Source organism: Lampetra planeri, chromosome 18, assembly GCF_965212315.1.
Source record: "Lampetra planeri chromosome 18, kcLamPlan1.2.h2, whole genome shotgun sequence".
NCBI classification, from domain to species: domain Eukaryota; kingdom Metazoa; phylum Chordata; class Hyperoartia; order Petromyzontiformes; family Petromyzontidae; genus Lampetra; species Lampetra planeri.
Genome location: NC_136124.1, coordinates 6,832,724 through 6,854,739, shown reverse-complemented (window position 1 = coordinate 6,854,739; position 22,016 = coordinate 6,832,724). Strand labels below are relative to the sequence as shown.

Genomic DNA, 22,016 nt, shown 5'->3' with positions numbered 1-22,016 from the left:
AGACACAGGTAGACAATGACAAATATGCCCCCTATAGCCTTACCTGACTGGTAGGGCAAGTGCTGTTAGCGAGTAGCACTTATGAAGGCCGGCACGGCACACGAAGGCTGGGGGGGGGGGGGCAGCACCACGCCCGACCAGGTAGACACAAAGGTAAAAACAGAGACACACAGGTAGACAGGAAGACGCAGAGACACGGGCAGACACACACACACGGGGAGACACACACACACGGGTAGACACACACACACGGGTAGACACACACACACACACGGGGACACACACACACAGGTAGACGCACACACAGGTAGACACACACACACGGGTAGACACACACACACGGGGAGACACACACACACAGGTAGACACACACACACAAACGGGGAGACACACACACGGGGAGACACACACACGGGTAGACACACACGGGGAGACACACACACACACACACGGGTAGACAGACACACACACACGTGTATACACACACAGGTACACACACACGGGGAGACACACACAGGCACAAGTACACACACACACACAGGTACACACACACGGGGAGACACACACAGGCACAAGTACACACACACACACACGTGTATACACACAGACAGGTACACACACACACGGGGAGACACACACAGGCACAAGTACACACACACACGGGTAGACACACACACACGGGTAGACACGAGTAGCAGAGGCGCAGCTGCGCGGACTTAGTGCGCGAGTTTCGCCGGAGCTGACCTAGACGGGAGCCGAACCGCCGCGCCCCGCGACTCTCATTGTCTCGCGGGCTCCTCCCCCGCTTCAGAGTGGCCGCAATTAGCGAGAGAACGGCGACGCGGGCGGGGAGACGAAAGCCGCGGCGAGAAATGTCCCCACGTCGCCCATTGCCACCGCCACAGGCACGAAGCCTCGGGGTGGAAGGAAGCCGGACGGGAAAGGGGGACACGGGGGACGTGGGGACACGGGACACGGGACGTGGGGGACACGGGACACGGGGGACACGGGGGACGTGGGGGACACGGGGGACGTGGGGACACGGGGGACGTGGGGGACACGGGGGACGTGGGGGACGTGGGGGACGTGGGGACACGGGACACGGGACACGGGGGACACGGGGGACGTGGGGGACACGGGGGACGTGGGGACACGGGGGACGTGGGGGACACGGGGGACACGGGGGACGTGGGGGGGACGTGGGGACACGGGACACGGGACACGGGGGACGTGGGGGACACGGGGGACGTGGGGACACGGGGGACGTGGGGGACACGGGGGACGTGAGGACACGGGGGACGTGGGGACACGGGGGACACGGGGGACGTGGGGACACGGGGGACGTGGGGGACACGGGGGACGTGGGGGACGTGGGGACACGGGGGACGTGGGGACACGGGGGACGTGGGGGACACGGGGGACGTGGGGAGACGGGGGAGACGGGGACACGGGGGACGTGGGGAGACGGGGGAGACGGGGACACGGGGGACGTGGGGACACGAGGTTCACTGAGACTGATGGAAATGAGGACTTGGGGACACGGGGGACGTGGGGACACGAGGTTCACTGAGACTGATGGAAATGAGGACTTGGGGACACGGGGACACTGGGATAGCGGGGAACGGGAATTTAGGATCACTGGGACACGGAGACACTCTGGGGTAGCGGGAACTTAGGATCACGGTACCTCTGAGAGTGAGGGAAATGAGGACTTGGGGACACGGAAAGACGGGACATGGGGATAGTGGGAAACGGGGACGCGAACTTCGGATCACGGGGACACGGGGATCACTAAGACTGAGGGAAATGAGAACTTGGGGACACGGAGACACTCTGGGAACATGGGGCAACGTAGACACCGATATATGGGGAATACGGGAAACGAGGGTTGAGGGAAGTGATGCCTTTGGGACAGGGGGACACCAAGTACCTGAGTTCCGAGCTGAAGCTAAGTCCCGCAGCCAGGAGACTCATCCTGCAGCTCCCCCGGCTCCTCCATCAGATGCGAGGGGTAGCGGCAACCGCGGGGTCCCCCGGGCCCCCCTCGCCACCCCGGGGCCCCAGCGCGGCCTCCAATCGCGAACCCCGGAATCAGCGGGGGGGGGGGGGGGGGCAGAGGGAGGGAGCAGAGAGAGGGGGGAGCTTGAAGGAGGGAGGAGATGGAGGGAGAGAGCAGAGGGAGGGAGCAGAGAGAGGGAGGGAGCAGAGAGAGGGAGCAGAGAGAGGGAGCAGATGGAGGGAGCAGAGGGAGGGGGGCAGATAGAGAGAGAGGGAGCCAGAGGGAGGGAGCAGATGGAGGGAGCAGAGGAAGGGGGGGCAGAGAGAGAGAGAGGGAGCAGAGGGAGGGAGCAGAGAGAGAGAGGGAGCAGAGGAAGGGAGCAGAGGGAGGGAGCAGAGGGAGGGAGCAGAGGGAGGGAGCAGAGAGAGAGAGGGAGCAGAGGAAGGGGGGGCAGAGAGAGAGAGAGAGGGAGCAGAGGGAGGGAGCAGAGAGCAGTTGGGGAGTGGCAAGAGTAATGTGAGAGGGGAGCGATTGAGAGGAGAGGTGAGAGAGGAGAGGAGACAGAGCAGAGGTGAGGAGAGGAAGCAGTGAGGAGAGGCGACAGGGGAGAGAGGTGAGATGAGAGGCGGTGACGAGACAGAGGAGAGGGGGGGGAGAGGTGACGAGGGTGGGTGGAGGTGAAAACGGGTCGAAGGGATGAAGGGGGCGAGAGCGGGGAGGAGGCAGGAGGGAGAAGGGGAGAGAGAGCGGAGAAGGAAGGAGGCGGTAGTGAGGAGGAGCTGAGTGGAGCTCCTGCAGGTGGTAGCAAGCTTGGGCAGCAGGCGGTGGGGATGCGGCAGAACAGCAATGGATTATATTAGTGAATCACTGTTTGTGTGTGTGAAGCTTTCGGGTCTTAATTATTCCCGAGTCAGCGTGGGTTCTCACTGGGTAGCCTCCCGGTTTCCCTCGCAGGGCGGGAGACTCGGGGAGGCTGTCATGGGTTCATACATCCATTGACGTCTTACATCACCACCATCACTACCATCACTACCAACACCATCACAACCATCACTATCAACATCGCCAACAAGACCACCATCACCATAATCATCTTCACTAATACCAACATCAACCACCACTGCCATCACCAGGTGCACCACCTACCAACGATATCACCACCATCACCACCATCACCACCATCACCACCATCACCACGATTCGTAACCACAACTAGTGACTACCACTTATCGGTAATAATATTATCCCACCTATCCCAGGCACGTCCGCACTTGGGTTGCTAAAACCGGTAACCGTTTTCCAGTTCCCCAATTCAGGAACCGGTAACCGTTTCCAGCGGAATTGTTGCAATGAACGCGCCAGCCAGCACGGCGGTCTAAGTGACCGCGTGGTTCATCTGTACAGTTAAGAGGTTAAGGCGCAGCCCTGAAATTTCTCGCTCACGCCACTGCTGGGGGGGGGGGGGGGGTAGGGGAAGGGGCCTCCACTAATTTAGCGCTCTCGAGAGTACTTGGTCTACTCTTCCACGCTGGCCAGTACAGCAACGTCTTGGAAGAGGCCAGCCCACACTTTTACCCCAACACACGCGACCTGCCGTCAGTGGCGGCTGTGGTTGATGAAGGCATTGCCACTGCCCCGTGGCGGGGGTGGGGGTGGCTCTCACTCGCACGGTCGTTTCAAATGCCGCGCCGGGAGATAGAATCCAACCGGCGTCATCTGTTTTGTAAGTCTCCGGTGCGCGAACCATCACACCCCTGTGGCAACTGCCTTCGTTTCACGGTTAAAAATTAAAACCAGATCCGTTCATCGCCAGACATTTCTGTCCGTGCGGCAATGCGGTAACCGGTTTTTTTTTCAATGCGGTTACCCTCCCCGCGTACCCCCCACGTGGCGCTCGGGGAGACAACGCCGCCTCGTGGCAATCCGAGGGAGTGGTCCACTCACCAATTCTTCCAACTCAACCACTTCATCCACCCATTCATCTAGCCCCCCAAATCAACCACTCACCCACCTAATCAACCACTCACCCACCTATTCATCCAGCCCCCCAAATCAACCACTCACCCACCAATTCATCCAGCCCCCCAAATCAACCACTCACCCACCAATTCATCTAGCCCCCCAAATCAACCACTCACCCACCAATTCATCTAGCCCCCCAAATCAACCACTCACCCACCTAATCAACCACTCACCCACCCATTCATCCAGCCCCCCAAATCAACCACCTAATCAACCATTCACCTACCCACTCACCTAACCAACCACGCATCCATCCAACCACACACTACTCAACCGCATCCAAACAACTCAACCTCCGAAGAAACCACTCAACCATAAATCCACGCATACCTCAACTACACAACCATCCAACCAACCAACCAGCCACCGATTCACGGACTAACTTTGCAGGGGCGGCGGGGGCTTTATAAATAACAATGACGCGTGTGGTGCCTGCGAGTGTCCAACGATCGCCCCCCACATGTCCACCTCTCGACGAACAAGGGTACAACCACGGTGAGCCCGTCGGCCAATCACGTGCAACCGCAAAGTGTGGGTCCTCCAATCTCTTTCTCCAGAGCCTCTCTCGAATGGAGGCCTTTCGACCAGCAGTGATGTGAGCGAGAAATTGCAGGGCTGCCCCTTTACTTTCTGCGATCCAGTTTTCGGAAAACATCTCCGATGCGATAATTGTTTTTTTACCCTTCCATCTGGCAACAAAACTGACACCTTTTTTTACAAGGAGTCATGTTTGCATAGACCACAATACCTGCAGTCATAATGCAAACAAAAAACATAACTCTAATAATGTGCACCGTCCTTGAAGTTGATTGGTCCACACCCGAGACAGCTTTCCTTAGAGCCTAGTCTCACATGGTGTTGGACCAGATGACTCCGATGCGCTTTGGTATTTTCACGTCAAACACGTCATCGCGTCATCACGTGGACGTACACGACGACTGAGGTTGGTACACAGCAAGCGATGGGAGCAGGAACGCAGCAACAAAGGTCGATGATCGTAAATTCGATTCGCAAATGGTCTGGGGGGGGGGGGGGGAGATATTCCACACAATGAGTAATTGTATACTAATCTCTAGCGCAAACAATAATCCCAAGAATCGGACCGTCTCTCAGATGACGATGTGGAAGCTCCTGATGTCACCCTTGTGGAGGTCAACTGTGCCCTTCGCAGTGTGAGTGAGGACATCTCACCTGGATCAGATGGTATAACCGTGGACATCATTAAATTACTCATGGAATCACACAGAGCAGCAATCACCGTCCCCCTACCGGAAGACTAACATCTGTTTGCAGGCCAGGTGCCGAGCCACCTTGTACCCACATCGACAGTTGCTACTGGGGGTGCCCTTTTAAATGCGTCGAGGTGAGATTCGTTATAAAGCGCTCTTCATGCGCCCGCGAAGGGCGCAATATCACGCACAAATAGCTACATAAGTGGCACCAACCGTCGTGATAAAATTAGTTGGGCCTGTTCACAAAATGTGAACAAAGATGTCAAATAACTAGGCCGTGGAATGGTGCCTCTAGCTTTCTTCTACTCTGACGCGGCGACGAAACGGACCTGAAGAGCGACGGACTCATTCGCTGTTCCTCTTTGATGGAGGAATGACGGAGGCCGTAGGTCGCCAACAGACCAACGGGGTTGGAAGCAAAGGCTGAGACGAGGTTTTCCTACCATCCACGGAACGACCCACGACCAATGGTGACTTGTTGGCAAAGACCCATGAACGTCGATGACCGATGTGCCGAGCCCTTGTCGACTGCGAAGAGGCATTTCACTCAAACGAGCTCTCACAAACTGACGGCTAAATAAACTACGCAGAAAATTTTTATATATATTTTTTTAAACCCGCTCACAAACATGCAGCAGCCACGCTCGGACAACAAAGCAAGCGGTCAGTCAGTCAAACTAAATAAACCACTTACCGAACCACAACTGCTCACTCGGCCAACCAACTCGCCTAACCACTCCACATGCATCGGAGACTATCTAGAACTTGATGCGAATGCCAGCAAAACGAAAATGATGCCCTCTGGAAAGCGGTTAATTGACTCCCGCCACCCACCCCACTTCCAAAATGATGGCATTCGACTGTCAACAAGTTGAACTCGACGTGGACAGGTTTAAACAACACCAAGATGTCATCCTCGACCAACAAGCCATCGTTTGCTGCACATACCCATCACAATAAAGGTTTTAAAAAAATGGCTTCCTGTACAAACTTTGCATTTCACCCCGACTACGATTTGATATTATAGGCACTATACTCCCCGTCACACGACTACTGCATCGTAATGCTATGTACAGACCTGGTGTTGCTAAGCGGTAAAACTGGTTCAATTGCACCACTCCGCTTTGACATTGATGTCCACCCACAGCACCCGAAACTTTATTTCAACTCGAATCAGCTCCCCAATGATCCGCGCAGGGAATGGCATTGGGCCATCTTCACCCTCAAAAGCGCTGACAAAATAAGTCTGCAAAGGAGCTTCTGGATCATTTAATTTCCCCAGGAAATGGCGCAACGGTTGCTAGAATATGTTAACTACCTCGCGCTGGTATACAGGAGGTCGTGGGTGAGACCTGACCCAGACGCCTGCTGCTGTATATTTGGAGTTTGCGTGTCTCTTTCCTCGTGGTCGCGTGGATTTTTCTCCGTCTTTGCCCTCCACATTTAAAAACACGCGTTTAGAGTATTACGCTGCTATAAATATCCACATGATAAGTCACATCGTTGAGCTATCATTTGTGCGGAGTCAGGTCGCTTCTACAAACAAGCTGTATAGCTCAGTGCGCATTACTTGCTAAAATAAAAAAAAAACGTAGTTCCTGAATCCTTATAAGTCCCCCTCCCAAACTCGGTTTAAAGGCCTTCCGTGTAGCGGAAGGGATTTAAATCGTAATCTCTGGAATAACCGAGGGAAAATCTCTGGGATAAAATCCTTAACTATCCTCGTCCCACATCAATTCACTTTAGGCCCTCAGATTTCCTTTCACGTGCAATTGGCTGCTCTGCAGATGTTAAGTTCCATGTTGTTTGTGACAATTTAACCTCGGTGCCGTTTGGCACCCAAATACTTTGTCTGTACTGCGTTCTACCAGCCTTGGTGTGTTCTCTATGCTTACATTTTGACTGAAAACTTTCGTGACTGCATGAAATCATATTCTTTGGTTATTTCGGTAAAGTCACGTAGATAGAAAATAACATGAAAATAATAAAGAATAAAAATGAAATAAAAACCAAAAAACTCACGCTTTGAGTTTTTGGTTTTTTATTTATATACATATTTTTTATCTACACTTGTTGCACCGTGATGTCGATTCACGACCTTGCCGTTCGGCACCTGACATGGACTGCAACGCTTTTGGATCGTTGTGTTCATGTTATTTTGCTCTAACCACGTTTCTATCGAGGAACCAGTTACCTTCCCATCGAAAAATATAAATATATTGCCCAATAGGTTTTACCCACGTCAAAATAAACCAAACCACTCAATAAAGTTACCTAGCACCAACTTCCCAACCCACTCGGCAATAACTCGATATATCAACCGATTAACCACAAACCACTCGGGCAGCATCCACAACATCCACTCGGATGAAGCTTCCTTCATTGAGAGCACAGTGGGATCCCCCACCCCTCACTGAGACATCACCGCACCATCATGTTGGCTGGTGCCGCAACCTCCCCACTTCTCTCCCGCGCAAGCCACAACCACCGTCCTGACACCGGCCACATCGATAGCTCCATCAAAGGACTCCAAGCACGCGTCTGTGCCACGCTGCGGAGACGGGAGCTCTCAGGGAGGGGGCGACCGTTGCTCAGGAGCGCCCCGTGTGGGGCTCCACGTGTGGGGCTCCACGACTCCGACTGATACACCAGAAGACGAGCGGAGTGGTCGACCTGGTGAGAGGGCGGGCGAGTTGCAGGCATCGTCCGAGAAGGAGCAAGGGCCCGTGCTGACGCCGAGTACAAAGTTTTATTTTGCAGAAACTGAGCGCGCAGCAGGGAAGTGGGTGGGTGGTTGGATGAGTGGGTGGGGGCACTCGGTGGCCCAGGGTTCAGTGCTGGGAAGGGGAAGGGTTGGGGGGAGTGAGGCAATGTGTGTGTGTGAGGCCCATGTTGGGAGGGTGGGGTCGGATTTTTCCCCGGCACCTCCCGCCGCGATTCGCCGCGGCGCGAGCGCATTGTGCGGGTTGTGTGCAACATCGGGGGCCGAGCGCCACCAACCCCGGGCGCCGCCCGCGCGAAAACACGATCGGCACCGGGGCAGCAGCAGTTTGTGCAAATCAAGTCCCTCCCCCCCCCCCCCCTCCGGCGAGGCCGTGCGCCACGTGTCGGCGATCCCGCGACTCCGCCGATCGTCGCCGGGACGAGGATCCACGGTGAAAAGTCCCCTTTTTCGCGGTAGTGGCCACCGCTCGCGCTCGCCGCTTGCCCACCGCTGTCGCGCTCGTGCTCGCTCTAGCGCGCGCGAGAGAGAGAGATCGCTACGAACGTGACCTCCAGGCCCAAACGCATTCTCGTCGTCGAAACAAGAGCCTCGACGCGTGTGCGAGCGCGCGCACGGAACAAAATACATAAAAATATATATATTATATACCTTCTTCCCACCTCGCAAAACAAAAGAACAAACTCTCTCCTCTCGCTCGTCCGGTCGAGCTGGCGCGTGGAGGCCGCCCCCCGTGATATGTGTGCCGTCGGCGCGGGGCAGAGGGACCAGGCCAAAAAATAACAACACTACACATGTACAGTATGGTACAGGGTACAGTATGGTACAGGTACAGTATGGTACAGTGTACAGTATGGTACAGGTTCTTGTGGAGCGGCGGTGGAGACGCCGGCAGTGGCGTGCTGAGCGTGCAGTCACGAAGATCAGCGACTGCTGCACAGGGGCCGTGCTGCCCTCGCCGCCAGGGCCGACTCCAGCAGCCGCCAGCAGCGTCCCCGCGCAGTTCAAGGGGATCGAGGATTTAAACGTCGCTCAAGGGGTGACGGGGGGGGTTAAGGTTGAACGCAGGAAAAACGTCTCAGTCGATGGCGGCAGCAGCACCAGCAGCAGCTGGGGACTTCATTTCCTTCACCAGGGGGCCCCCTCCTCCCCAGTACCGCAGCCCCCCACCACCGTGCCGCGGCTCCCCCCCCCCTTTGCCACGGCCGCTAACTGGAGCATTCGCGTATGGTGGTGATGGTGGTGGTAGCCGGGCCTGTGCCGGAGCAGGGTGGGGGGGGTGGGGATGGCGACCCGGTGAGAGGGGGGGGGATCCCCTGTGCGGTGGCGATCGATCAGCCAACCGAGCGATTGAGCGAGCGAGCCGCTGTGCTCACGGTGGCTCCACCGAGAAGCCGCGGCGTGCGTCGCCGCTCCGCACGGCTCCAAGCGGCGCTCCACGCGGCTCCGGGGAGCGAGCGAGCGGCGGCGCCGCCGCTATACCACCGTCCCGCTGGGCGAGTTGGCCTGCGTCTGCGCCGCCGCCTGCCCCTGTGAACACGGGCGGCAGCCATCGTCAGCGCTCGTCGTTGGGCGTCAGTTTCCCCAGCAGCTGCTCCGCGCCGCCGCGGTTCTATAACGGAGAGAGTGCACGGGGAGGGAGCGGCCCCACACACACACACTGGCTGAGGCTCCTGCCGCCAGCAGCGGCGTGGTTCACGTAGCTCAGTCAACCCCCCACCGAACCACCCTCGCTCTCCCCACCGCCGTGCCTTGAAGCTACACGGCACGGCAACTTGCCTCCACGTTGCTGCCCTTAGCCAACATCTTGTTGCCCTTTCCTGCACGATGCTGTCCCGTTTCAGATGTCGTGTAGAATCTCACGTTAAACACCATGAATGGGCCACTTCTGATTTGCAACACAGTTGCACATCTACTCAGATTCGCCACCCCTACTGGTGGGAGCGGGAAGCAAATGACTTTCACAGCGGACCGAGTTTCAAAGCAATAATTGAGTCAACATTTATGTTGTCCAAAATCTTTATTAAAATGTTACTCTACTCCCAGCAACACACTGTCCTACATCGACCCTCTAAACTCACTCTACTCCCCTCCATGGACTCTCCTTCCTCTCCCCTCTCATCTCACTCTACTCTCCATGCATTCTCCTGGCTCTCCGCTCTCATAGCAATTTACTCTCATCCATGCACACTCCCTACGTCTCCCCTCTCATCTCACTCTACTCCTCTCCATCCAGTCTCAGATCCAGCAGCCAAGGTCTCCTGTCAAATCCTTGAGCCAACCTCTGTTCGGTTGTAAGTCATCACATCTCATGAACATTAAGTAATCTCATCCACAAATTCTTCTCGCCGTATTCTGGAACTCCCTTCCCCAAACCATCCATGCTGTCTGCTCCCTGCCCCCCGTTCAACTGAGCCCACGGTCAGGACCTGCCCCCCAAACCTGCTCTGCCTGCGACTAAACAATCCTCCTCTAGAATCATACACGTAATGTACAAATCGCCGATAACACGTCACGCGTCGTTTGTGCGCAGGGTCTCGGGGGACGGGGCGGTCGCGTTTAGACACCGTACAAGGCCACGTTGTACTGTATCGTGAAGGGGCCGGCGCCAGCGCCGCGTGCGATCCCCGGCAAGAGCCGTACCGTCTTTCCGGGGCGCGCCCACGTGCAGATGAACCCCTCCTGGCAGGCGCTCACCACCGCCTCCTCCAGGAAGACCAGCACGGTGAGCCTCTCGTGCGCCACCTTCTTGCACACCAGCGGCTCCAGCAGCGGCACCTGCTCGCCCGGCAGCGCACCGCACAAGCCACCGGGGCGTGACATATCAGCCGAGCGGAAGCCAACGGAGTCCGTCGTGTAGCCGGCCGCAGCCTGGCAGAGGCCAGGCAAATGTTGCGTGGCTGCCAGAGCCGGGCGACATTGCCCGTGGTTTCGATTTCAAGCTTTCGTGACTGCAGGGATTCATCTTATTGGTTCTTTCGGTAAAGTCACGTAGAAGCTGCTTGCGTTGTGGCTGAAACGTCGTGAGAATTATTTTATTATGTTTTATTTTTATTATTTTATTACTTCCCTTCTACGTGACTTTACCGAAAGAACCAAGAAGATTGCCCGTGGTTGTTATTTATTGTTGTTGTTTCACTTGTTTACCCAGGAAAGCCTCACCGAGTTTCAAGACTATTTTTGAGGAGGGTGTTGCCAAGTTTTTACTCTAGCGGGCGACATTACTGTTGTGTGTAATCCCAAATAAGAGTAATTTTGGTGGTAATTTTTTTCAGCATTGGGATGTTTTTTGGCCAATACCAGTTACATGTAAACGGGGGGAAATTGGAGAAGCCAGAAGAAACCCATGCAGGACAGGGGGAGAACATACAAAGTCCACACGTGATGGCACACCTAAGTCAGGAATCGAACCCAGACCCGTCTTGCTATGGGGCACAAGTGTTACCACTTTACTGCCATCCTTCCGCTGCACCACCCTTAACTGTGAAAACGACCATGATGTTGTCACGTAAACGAATATAATTTTTGTCTTTGGCCAAGCAATGATTAAAGCAAGTTTGTGTCGTTAGACACCACCACCTGACACAGCCAAACAAATTAAACTGCAACGTGTACAAGCGTTTGACGCGGCAATTATTATTATTTCATCTGAACGGTGAAGAGACGGACGATTCTCACCACCTAATTGAGCAGCAACCAGACACTGCGCCAAGAATTTTATGCCAACTTCTCGGATTCAGGAGGTTGGCATGAAATTCAGCAAGTCGGAACAACCGTGCCACTTTCCCCGGCTTATTTTGGTGCCGTGACCTCACAGGACGCGACGATGACCTCGATGTTCAAATGACCTCGATCGCGCCGCTCAGCTGATACCGAGATCGCTCTCCGTCACAGAGCGGTTGGCGGTCACCGTCGGTTTGTGGTTGTCGGCGAAGTCATAAATTTAAAATGCCCGAGTGGCTCGACGCTCCGCACACAGGCGCACGCACGCAATATGTACATAATGGGTTTGCTGTGAAAGGTAGAGGTGCAGACTTGCACCTACTCGCTCACACCACTTCTGACGGAAGGGCCTCCGCTTGAGGGAGCCCTAGAGGGACGTTCTAGAGGGTATTTGGGACCACTGGTGGATTCGGGGTACTTAAAAAAAAAAACTTTTGGCTCGAGTGTCACACACATCATTACTTGGGCAGTAAGGAAACAAATAAAACCAAGGTGTTCCTAAACAACCAGCAAGGCGGAGCCTGCGCCTCGCCTAGTTTGCCTTTCAGGGTCAACAGATCCCCGCCTCGGCCGAAGCAGCGAGCGGCGGTGCCGAGGGTTGTGTGTGGTTTTACAGTGCGGCACTGCGCGTGCCAGTGCCGCGTCACTCCAATAAATCGATACGGATGCCACGGGACTTTGGCCACAAGCTTGCAAAGGTGGGGAGGGTGGGGAGAGAGGGCGGACTCTTCGATGATAAAGGAGATAAGGCCTCGGCAAATGTGGCAAGAGCGGAGTGAACAAACGTTGGGTTTGTTCACTCTCACGCCACACACCCTGTGTACTATTGCGGTGGCCTGATGTGCTATGAAGGAGGGTCATTGCCCGAAACGTTGCCTGTTGTTGTTTTTTACTTTAAGGTAGTCTGGGTTCGCTTCCTGACTTGAGTGGCTTTCAGTGTCGAGTTTACATGTTCTCTCCCGCGTGCGTGATGAGGTACGGTTAAATAATCTCTGTGGATTGGCACGACATGAGGCCTCAATCCAACAGTTGCATGACAAAAAGCTGCTGATTATTATGATGACACGATGCGTAATACACTGCACCATGTTGGACTGTGTGTGCTGTACCGTGATACAATGCATGACACCTGGCGCTACACCGCTAAGTACTGTGTCTACTATAACAAGTGTTTGACCATTTAATGTAGCCGTGTGTAGCACTGGGGTTGTCTTTTTTCCCCAAATATCATCCAATTTTTTCCATCCCCCCAATTTTGCAGAACCAAATGTAACGTGATAGGTTTGTTGTGCAGTCATTGGTGACCGGGATGAGACCATCAACTCACTACACCTCACACCTAACGACCCGGTTTCATCACGGGCGGCCGAAACCCAGACTCCGAACCCAGGATTCTTAGCGGATGCCGGCTCAGCGTCTCCGAGCTCCGAGCCGACCACACCGTGCACCCTGCCGCCAGTGGGAGGCCCTCACCTCGTCCATGCGTGGGCAGGGCGGGGTGCCGAGGAGGCGCGACGAGTCCGGGCGCTGGCTCTTGGAGAGCACGTGCAGGCGCTCGGCGCTCTTGCTTGAGATGTGCCCCATGCTGTGGTTGCGCTTGTGCTCCTTGTCCAGGCTGCGCTTGTCATTGCCGCTGCGGTCGTGCAGCGTTAGTGTCGCAAACTTGCTGATCCCGGCCGCGATGGCGCCGTCCACCAACCCCCCGGCGCCCCCTCCTCCCCCTCCCCCACCGCCGCCACCACCGCCACCGCCGCCGCCGCCGCCCTTGCTGTTGGCGTTGGCCACGGCCGAGTGCGGGAGGGAGTTTGATCGCGGCAGGGGGCACGAGCCGCCGCCGCCGACCACGGTGGCACCGGCGGCGGAGGGCGACGTGGCGCCCGAGTTGGCGGCCGTCACGATGTTGGTCTGCGTGCGCGCACGCGACAGCGGTTGGTGCGGGAAGAGGACGTCCTCCGTGAGGTCCCACAGGCACAGCTGCGTGTCCTGCCCCACCGAGCCGAAGCGGTACGTCACCGACACGGGCCGCCCGTCCGCCCTCTGGGACAGCCGCGATAGCGTGCTGTTGGCGCGGTCCCGCCCGGCGGCGCACGAGCGGCCCTGCGACGCGGCGAAGGGCGGCGTCTGCTCGGGGAACTCCTCGTCGCTGCCGCTGAGCTCCGTGGGGTCGGCCCCGTCCTCCAGGCTCGTCGTGTAGGGGTCGAAGGCCACGACGCTAACCCACGACTTGTGGCCGTGGCCGCGCGCGATCACGCGGCCGTCCAGGAAGGACCACACGCTCACTAGGTCGTCCTCGCCGCCCGTCACCAGGTACTTGCCGTCGGGGCTCCAGCAGACACACAGCAACCCGCCGAAGTAGGAGCGCATGGCGCCCTGCAGCTCCATGGCCTCGAAGGAGAAGACGCGCAGGAAGCCGTCCTGCCCCACGCACGCCAGGTGCTTGCCGTCGGGCGAGAAGGCGAACTCGTTGAGGGCACCATCGCCGACGGCCCAGCGGTGCAGCGGGTTGCGGCTCGACTTGCTCTTGCAGGCGTAGACGCAGTACCCGTCGCCCTGCTTGATGGCGGAGTAGGAGGGCGCGCTCGTGCCGCAGCCCAGTTCCTCGTTGTACAGGTAGAGACTGCCGCTCGCGTGCGACACCACGAACAGGTTCTCGCTGCCGGGCACCCACTTGAGGCACGTCACGCGCGTCTTGTCGATCAGCCTCTGTGGGACAGAGCGGAGAGAGGGCAAGGCTGACGACATTCGCCGCTCGCATCGGCGCAGCTCTTGCATGGCCGTGTTGTCAGGGTGGAATTGAATCGTGCTCGATGCTCAAGACCGCTGGCATCGCGAAACCGGGGAGATGGCGTTACTGTATGTAAGTACATCTATGTAACACCTGTGGGCTCCGGTTTGTTTGTGTGAATGTGTGTTTATACATGCACATGCTTGTCCAATTGATAATGCATGTTACTCTGAGTATTCTGTGTAAGTACCTTCGTGTGTTGCTGTACGCTTTCACTTACTGGTGACCTGCATTTGTCCCTGGGTGTTCGTGTGTGTCCCTTCGGGTGACCCTGTGTATTTGTGTTCATTTGTGTGTGGTCCTGTCTGGGCGTGCGATTTTCGTGATCGAATTTATTTACGTGTGCCTGTGTGTGAACGTTTTGTACGTGTTCTTGTCGAATCTGTCGCGTAGTCCTATATGCTCCTGAGTGTGTGTATTTATGCATTCCATTGTGTGTTCCTGCATTCCATTGTGCGTTCCTGTGTGTAAGCGTGCTTGCTCGATAAATAAAAATTCTGATTTCTGTTCGTGTATTCCTGTACTTTGAATGTTTTTAAAAAATCAATTGTTGAAATCAACTTTTGTCACCGGAAATGTATTTCATTGAATACTGATTGTTTGCACACGGTTTTCAAATTCTTCTAAAACTCGTCTGTTTTTGCTCCGATTTATATTGCCATCATTGTAATTGTTTTTCCACGACCACCTTCATAATTTTGGTAACCCAAAATGAGACCATTCTGGTCTCTGGGGTTCTCACCGTGTTCTAAACAAAACAACACTCGAAACTTGACTTGGCATTTCCTGTGTGGGTGCGCACGCGCACGCGTACTGCTGCACATGTTCCTGTGCCCCCGCGTGCACACACCTCCTCGTTGAACAGCTTGCTCGTCTCCTTCTTGACGGGGTCGATGAGCTGCACCTGCCCGGCAGAGAAGCCCACGAGCAGCGCCACGCTCTCGGGCCGCGCGGTCAGCGTGTTCACGTCGTGGCACGTGGGCTGGGTGCCCTTGTAGATCCGCTTGTCGATCGGCTTGTTCAGGTCCACGGCCTGCAGCAGTCGCAGCGATAGCGGGAGACACAGGCGGGGCGGTCAAGCGAGTGTGGCGACGTGCGTGTGCGCGCGCACAGCCTGGCACGAGCGCCGTGCTGACGTCGCCGTCACTTCGTGGCGAATGTTGGGCTGCTGTTTTGTACCCGAGAGGTGAATATCTTAAGAGTGCTGGGCTTCGCTTATGTCGACTCGGCCTTAAGCGAGTACCAGGAGTGGTGTGTAAATATGAGAACTGCCGAGACCAAGGTAGCTAAGAGTGGTCCTGGCCACACCACCCCCTAGTTCGACTTGTTGGCCCGAATAGGTCACAACAGCATTTTCTCCAACAGAGCAAGTGCTGGAAAAAAGGTAAAACGTCTATACGGAGGATCTTTGTGTGTGCACGTTTTTTCTGAATGTTGCTCCTTATGATTGTGTTTTTCAGGTGGCCTCAAAGTACACCTAGTCTGGCACACGCCCTATGGTGATGTCACCGTTACTTAGTTTTGAATGACTGCTGTTGCTATTGTTTGCTTTTCCTACGTGCTCTTTGGTAGTTAAATTTACAATGGAGGAGGGATACTAGTCCATTGCACCTGTCCCGTGCCCGTCATTTTGCCACTGTGGTACATGTCCGTGCGCCATGAGGGTACTCAGCCGATAAACATCAGCCTTTCCCCCATTAGGCATACATACAATACACACTACAAGGAGATCGGGATTGTTGCTGCCAGTCAATTCACCTATAGCACCGAGGTGTGTCCCATGTACTCCTGCCAGAGAGCCTTCAACACTTCACGCGGCCTCAAAGTGTTGTGTGATAGTGTACGAATTTGAAAGCGAGAGTGTATGTTTGTGACTGTGTTGGTGGGTGCCAGTTTAATTGTATGTGTGTGTGTTAGTAGTATAGCGTGCTGCGATACGCACACGGTGACCCAAGTTTGGTTCCTGCCCACGGCCAACACCAGTGACAATTATATGAACCAGTGTGGGGCCTCACATAGGCCGACACAGGCTCAAATTAGTACCCTGTGTAAACATCGCCACTAGCAAGACAAAGGCGGCTGGCCAAGGTACTGGCCACCCACCCCCTCGTATGCTGTGCTGGCCTTCATAGGCGATCGCTAACAGCACTTGCCCCAACAGTCTGATAATGCTATACAGGGGATCTTTGTATTTTGTGAGTGCGTGTGTGCCTGTGACAGCGTAAATGTGCATGTGATTGTGAGTAGGAAAGTTCGTGCATGAGTGCACGTTTGAGTGCAAGTGGATGATAGTGCGTGCCAGTGGGTATTTGCATGTCAGTGTACATGTAGCATGTATCCGAGCGTTAATGCGCTTGTGTCAGTGAATGCGAGTGCATGAGCATGCGAGTGAGTCTGCAGGCTTGAGTAGGCATGTACTTATGGCGGTACCACGAACTATACAATTACCCAAGGAAGTCTCACCAAGTCTCAAGACTCTTTGACGACAATGTTTGCATTCAGATGTTTGATCTAAGAATGTTTGATTTGTGGTAGGAAACCAGAGTGTTCAGAAAAACAACTCGCACATATCGCAGAATAATGAAAAGGTAACACAAAGGGACTTACTTCCTGTACATGGTTTGGTTTCGCCATTTCACCATTATGCCCGATTCATTAACCCTTGTCGGAAAAGCGCTGGACCGCAAGAATGTGACAACTGTGCCCGCCAACTCAACCACACACAGATAACTATATTCCTCACCCTAACAAGAAAAACCTAACCCTAGCACGAACTCTCGCAAACTCGAGATTTCAAAGAACGAGCCCCTACTCGCAGAAACCAAGCCCCTCCACTCAGTACCTATCCCTGACCGTAACTTTGCCAAACGTCTCCTCCACATTTCCCCCAGAACTCCCTTTAGAATGTTTCAATTGATCATGCGACGCCACTGCTGGGTCCGAGGAAGCACCCGAGGCTCAGCCAATGTCAGCAAGGAATGGGGGCAGCAAAGCAGAGCATCGTGGACCTCACCGCGCAGGCCAAGGTCAGGGTTTACAGGTCGGCACCGCACGCCAATCCGTTTCACACCGGCGAATGGGAAAGGAGGCAAATTACAAAAGGGTGCAAATTAACGCGCACGAGCCGATCGGAGGCAGAACCTGGACATAAGCGAGACGCGATGCCACCTTGGCAGACCTGTAACATCAACGGATGAGCTTCACAAGGTATTTTTGCTACTTTGCCCATGGGGAAATTTAACGCCAGCTACCACGTGATATTCACATGCCAGCTGTCACGTGATTTTGCCAGATGATTTCCCCCCCCCACCACCACCACCCCTGCCGTCCACGTGACCCTGCTTGGGGAAGCGTGGGAATTCACTCCGGGTTACGCCACGCGATGAAATGCAGCATCTTTTACAAGTTTCACGTAGCAGGGGGCTTCCCCACCGTCCGGCGGTAATGTAATCGCCCGTGTAAATTAGTGAAAGGCCCTCGATACGGCACTCCTAGCGAAGCCTTTGCCAGGAGAGGTAGGGCAAGGGTCTTGTCACTGGAGGCACGGCCCTCGTAAATTGGGTCACGCTCCAGGCAATTAGGGTACGGCGCTTGTATAATTGTGGCATGGCCCTGGTAATGAAGAGACAATCCAGTGAACGGGGCTCTGAGGGCACTGCCCCTGTACCCGGGGGGGGGGGGGGGCACGGCCCGACTCCCACGAGGGCGGCCCCACCCCGTCCGCTGCCCCTGCCGGGTTCTCACGGAACAGCAGCAGCAGCACGCGCCGGGAAGCAGGGCACGGTGGGTGGGGGGGGGGCAAGGCGAAGCAGAGGGCAGAGCAGGGCTCAGGAGGGCAAGGCTGAGGGGCAAGGGCATGGCTGACGAAGACATAAGAGCACATGACGGGAGCGAGATGGATGTGTGTGTGGGGGGGGGGGGTGCATAGCTGACAGGGAAGGCCAAACGCCGGAACGGGCAAGGAGGGAGGTGTGTGGTGAAGCGGGCAAGGCCGGCAGTGGTGGCGAGGCGGAGCGGGCGAGGAGGGCACGTCCGCCGCGGGTTGTGGGCGAGCGGGGGGGCAGTGGACGAGGCGGCAGCGAGTCCGCACCTTGCGCACGCCCTTGTAGATGTAGAAGTAGAGCTCGCGGCCCACGTTGAAGCAGATGCGGTCGCCGCTGCCGGACTGGTCGTTCACGTTGACGAACGACACCTTGACGGGGTTGGAGCCCTGCGCGCTGAAGGGCACGCGGTTGGGGCGGCTGTACTCGGAGAGGGAGAGCAGGCGGTAGGTGCCCTCGCGCGTCGAGAACTGAGTCTTTATGTCGCTCATCTCCTTCCCTCCTCCTCCCTCTGTCGCCATGTCGTCCGCGCCGGAAGTTCGTCGCACGCGTCCTTCCGGCGCGGTGACGTCACCGCGAAACGGCCCGGCGCGGTGACGTCACCGCGTCACGGATCGGCGTGGGGACGTCAGCGCGTTGCTGTTCGGCGTGGTGACGTCACCTCGCCACAGCCCGGTGCGGTTACATCCCCGCGTTCAGGCTTGGCGCGGTGACGTCACCGCGTTGCTGCTCGGCGCGGTGACGTTGCCGCGTTACGGCTTGGCGCGGTGATGTCACCTCGTTACGGCTTGGCGCGGTGACGTCACCTCGTTACTGCTTGGCGCAGTGACGTCACCTCGTTACGGCTTCACACGGTGACGTCATCTCGTTGCGGCTTGGCGCAGTGACGTCACCCAGGGCCCGGTTAAGATTGTGTAGGCCCCTGGGCTCCAGGTACTGTGAGGCCCCCAGGAATATTTTGAAAAGGAAAACAAAGTTAAAGAAAATGTATATTTCACAAGGCTAACAACAAATAAAATTCAGCATTCACAAATAAAATAACTTTTCACTTGTTTATAAATCAGCCCCAAGTACTGTACTGAAGAAGCTTGACTCAATGTATCACTCGGCCTTAAGATTTGCATTGAACTGCCCATATAGGACTCACCACTGTGACCTCTACATTGGGTCAAACTTAACATCTCTGAATGTTCGACGGCTTGTGCACCAGATCTTATTTATTCATGATGTACTTGCAAAAGAATCTGCAGATTACCTGCTGGATCTCATCTCTGTTTCAAAGAACAAATTTGGCCTAAGGTCTACACTCATTTACCAGCTTAATATTCCCTATTGCCGTACATATACTGGAGGAAGGGCCTTTGCTATTGATGCCCCCAGGGTCTGGAATGCTGTTGCCAATAAATTGAAACTTGAGTCACTACCTATGAGATCTTCACTCAAAACTGCTCTAGAGGAGTTGTACACCCCTAGCTGCCAGTGCTATTCAGTGACCTAAAATAAAATGTTTCGCTCCGGATGATCGCTACAAAGTATGACCTGTGTTTTGATTTAGTGTGCTGATCTTAAAGGTGGAGTGACTCATGCAGCCAGCTATGGCTGCAGGGTTTTGGTAGTACATGTTGTTTATGCCATTTATTGTGAAAATTCTGTCACAGTTCCTATGATTGCTTTTTCATTGCTTTCATGGCTTTATTTTGGTGATTTCGAAAAGTGTATTGGTTTAGCCATGTTTGTTTGTTGTAGTACAGAGTTAGACTGATGGCCTTAATCTAAGCTGTCTTGTGGTTGTTGTTGTTGTTGTTTGACTTGCATCCCACTGGGATTTTTGCACACAGCGTTGGTGTGCGGTGTTTTTTCTGCAATATTTTGCTGCCTTTTCTTGGATTTTCTGTTTGCACTTAGTCACATATTCACTTTAAGATGTTTTTTGTTCATGTTTTTTGTTTGTTGCGGTTGCACCCGATTCAAGAGCTGAATGGCTCACAGGGCTATACCTAATAAATGAACTTGAACTTGAACTTGGAGGCCCTCCAGCTGGCGGAGGCCCCTGGGCTGCAGCCAATAAAGCCTCGTGCCTTCATCCGGCCCTGACGTCACCGCGTTATTGATCGGCGCCGTGACGTCACCGCGTTTCTGTTCAGCACCGACGTCCCCCGCGTTTTGGCATGGCGTGGTGACGTCACCTAATTACGGCTTGGCAAGATGAGCGTCAGCGCGAAACGGTGAGGCGCGGTTACGTGTTCGCGGCCAGGCTTGGTGACGTCACTGGGGCAGTGTTTGGTGCGATGACGTCCCCACGGCAAAGCTCGGCGCGGGGACGTCATGTCACCAGTATGCACGAGGTGGGGGGAGGGGTTCGAGTTGGCGTCTCCCCGCGTCTCGATTATTGACAATATTTTAGTGATATCAATGTCCACATTGATAAGCCACTTCACTGAGCTATCATTTGTGGCCAGGTGGCTTCTAAAAAAAGCTTTTCGTTAAGTGGGCTTTACTTGGTCAGATAAAAATAGTTTAGCTGTATTTGTATGTATTTTTAAGTTATTTGTTTACCTTTCCTATAATTTGTATTGTTGTTGTAACATTCTAACCTGCCTCTACTGAACATCTGTGAAAAAAGAGCTTCATATCTCATCGGATTCCTCCAGGATAAAATAAACATTCTGATTCTGAAATGGTTAATTCAGTGGTTGAGTGGGTGGTTATGTTTGAGTGAGTTAATTGAGTGGGTGGTTGAGTGTTAATTGAGTGGTGGTTGTGGTTGAGTGAGTTAATTGAGTGGGTGGTTGAGTGTTAATTGAGTGGTGGTTGTGGTTGAGTGGGTGGTTATGTTTGAGTGAGTTAATTGAGTGGGTGGTTGAGTGTTAATTGAGTGGTGGTTGTGGTTGAGTGGGTGGTTATGTTTGAGTGAGTTAATTGAGTGGGTGGTTGAGTGTTAATTGAGTGGTGGTTGTGGTTGAGTGGGTGGTTATGTTTGAGTGAGTTAATTGAGTGGGTGGTTGAGTGTTAATTGAGTGGTGGTTGTGGTTGAGTGGGTGGTTATGTTTGAGTGAGTTAATTGAGTGGGTGGTTGAGTGTTAATTGAGTGGTGGTTGTGGTTGAGTGGGTGGTTATGTTTGAGTGAGTTAATTGAGTGGGTGGTTGAGTGTTAATTGAGTGGTGGTTGTGGTTGAGTGGGTGGTTATGTTTGAGTGAGTTAATTGAGTGGTGGTTGTGGTTGAGTGAGTTAATTGAGTGGGTGGTTATGTTTGAGTGAGTTAATTGAGTGGTGGTTGTGGTTGAGTGAGTTAATTGAGTGGGTGGTTATGTTTGAGTGAGTTAATTGAGTGGTGGTTGTGGTTGAGTGAGTTAATTGAGTGGGTGGTTATGTTTGAGTGAGTTAATTGAGTGGTGGTTGTGGTTGAGTGAGTTAATTGAGTGGTGGTTGTGGTTGAGTGAGTTAATTGAGTGGGTGGTTATGTTTGAGTGAGTTAATTGAGTGGTGGTTGTGGTTGAGTGAGTTAATTGAGTGGTGGTTGTGGTTGAGTGAGTTAATTGAGTGGGTGGTTATGTTTGAGTGAGTTAATTGAGTGGTGGTTGTGGTTGAGTGAGTTAATTGAGTGGGTGGTTATGTTTGAGTGAGTTAATTGAGTGGTGGTTGTGGTTGAGTGAGTTAATTGAGTGGTGGTTGTGGTTGAGTGAGTTAATTGAGTGGGTGGTTATGTTTGAG

The 22,016-nt window shown here is 54.4% G+C and overlaps 1 protein-coding gene across 3 annotated transcripts; it reads right to left on the bottom strand.

Annotated features, from left to right (window-relative positions):
* Nucleotides 1–7,983: 7,983 nt before the first annotated feature.
* WDR20 (WD repeat domain 20) lies at nucleotides 7,984–18,894 on the bottom strand. Of its 3 annotated transcripts, none has more exons than XM_078602405.1 (5): nucleotides 18,574–18,894; nucleotides 15,334–15,516; nucleotides 13,172–14,401; nucleotides 10,619–10,753; nucleotides 7,984–9,587 (listed from the first exon to the last, which is right to left on the bottom strand). In XM_078602405.1, the coding sequence occupies exons 1-5, from the start codon at nucleotides 18,823–18,825 to the stop codon at nucleotides 9,531–9,533; spliced, it is 1,857 nt and encodes a 618-aa protein (XP_078458531.1). In that variant the 5' UTR covers nucleotides 18,826–18,894; the 3' UTR covers nucleotides 7,984–9,530. The 3 variants fall into 3 exon arrangements, with proteins under 3 accessions (XP_078458531.1, XP_078458532.1, XP_078458530.1); XM_078602406.1 differs by having other exon boundaries at nucleotides 7,984–9,505; XM_078602404.1 differs by lacking the exon at nucleotides 7,984–9,587 and having other exon boundaries at nucleotides 9,977–10,753; nucleotides 18,574–18,893.
* Nucleotides 18,895–22,016: the final 3,122 nt, after the last annotated feature.

What these genes read in the sequence shown, in the direction of transcription:
- WDR20 (XM_078602404.1), bottom strand. Translation starts at nt 18,825, where the DNA reads ATGGCGACAGAGGGAGGAGGAGGGAAGGAGATGAGCGACATAAAGACT. An exon ending in TCTACAAGGGCGTGCGCAAG is followed by an intron (nt 15,517 to 18,573) that starts GTGCGGACTCGC and finishes CGACTGCTGCAG; the next exon opens with GCCGTGGACCTGAACAAGCC. An exon ending in GCAAGCTGTTCAACGAGGAG is followed by an intron (nt 14,402 to 15,333) that starts GTGTGTGCACGC and finishes TCTGTCCCACAG; the next exon opens with AGGCTGATCGACAAGACGCG.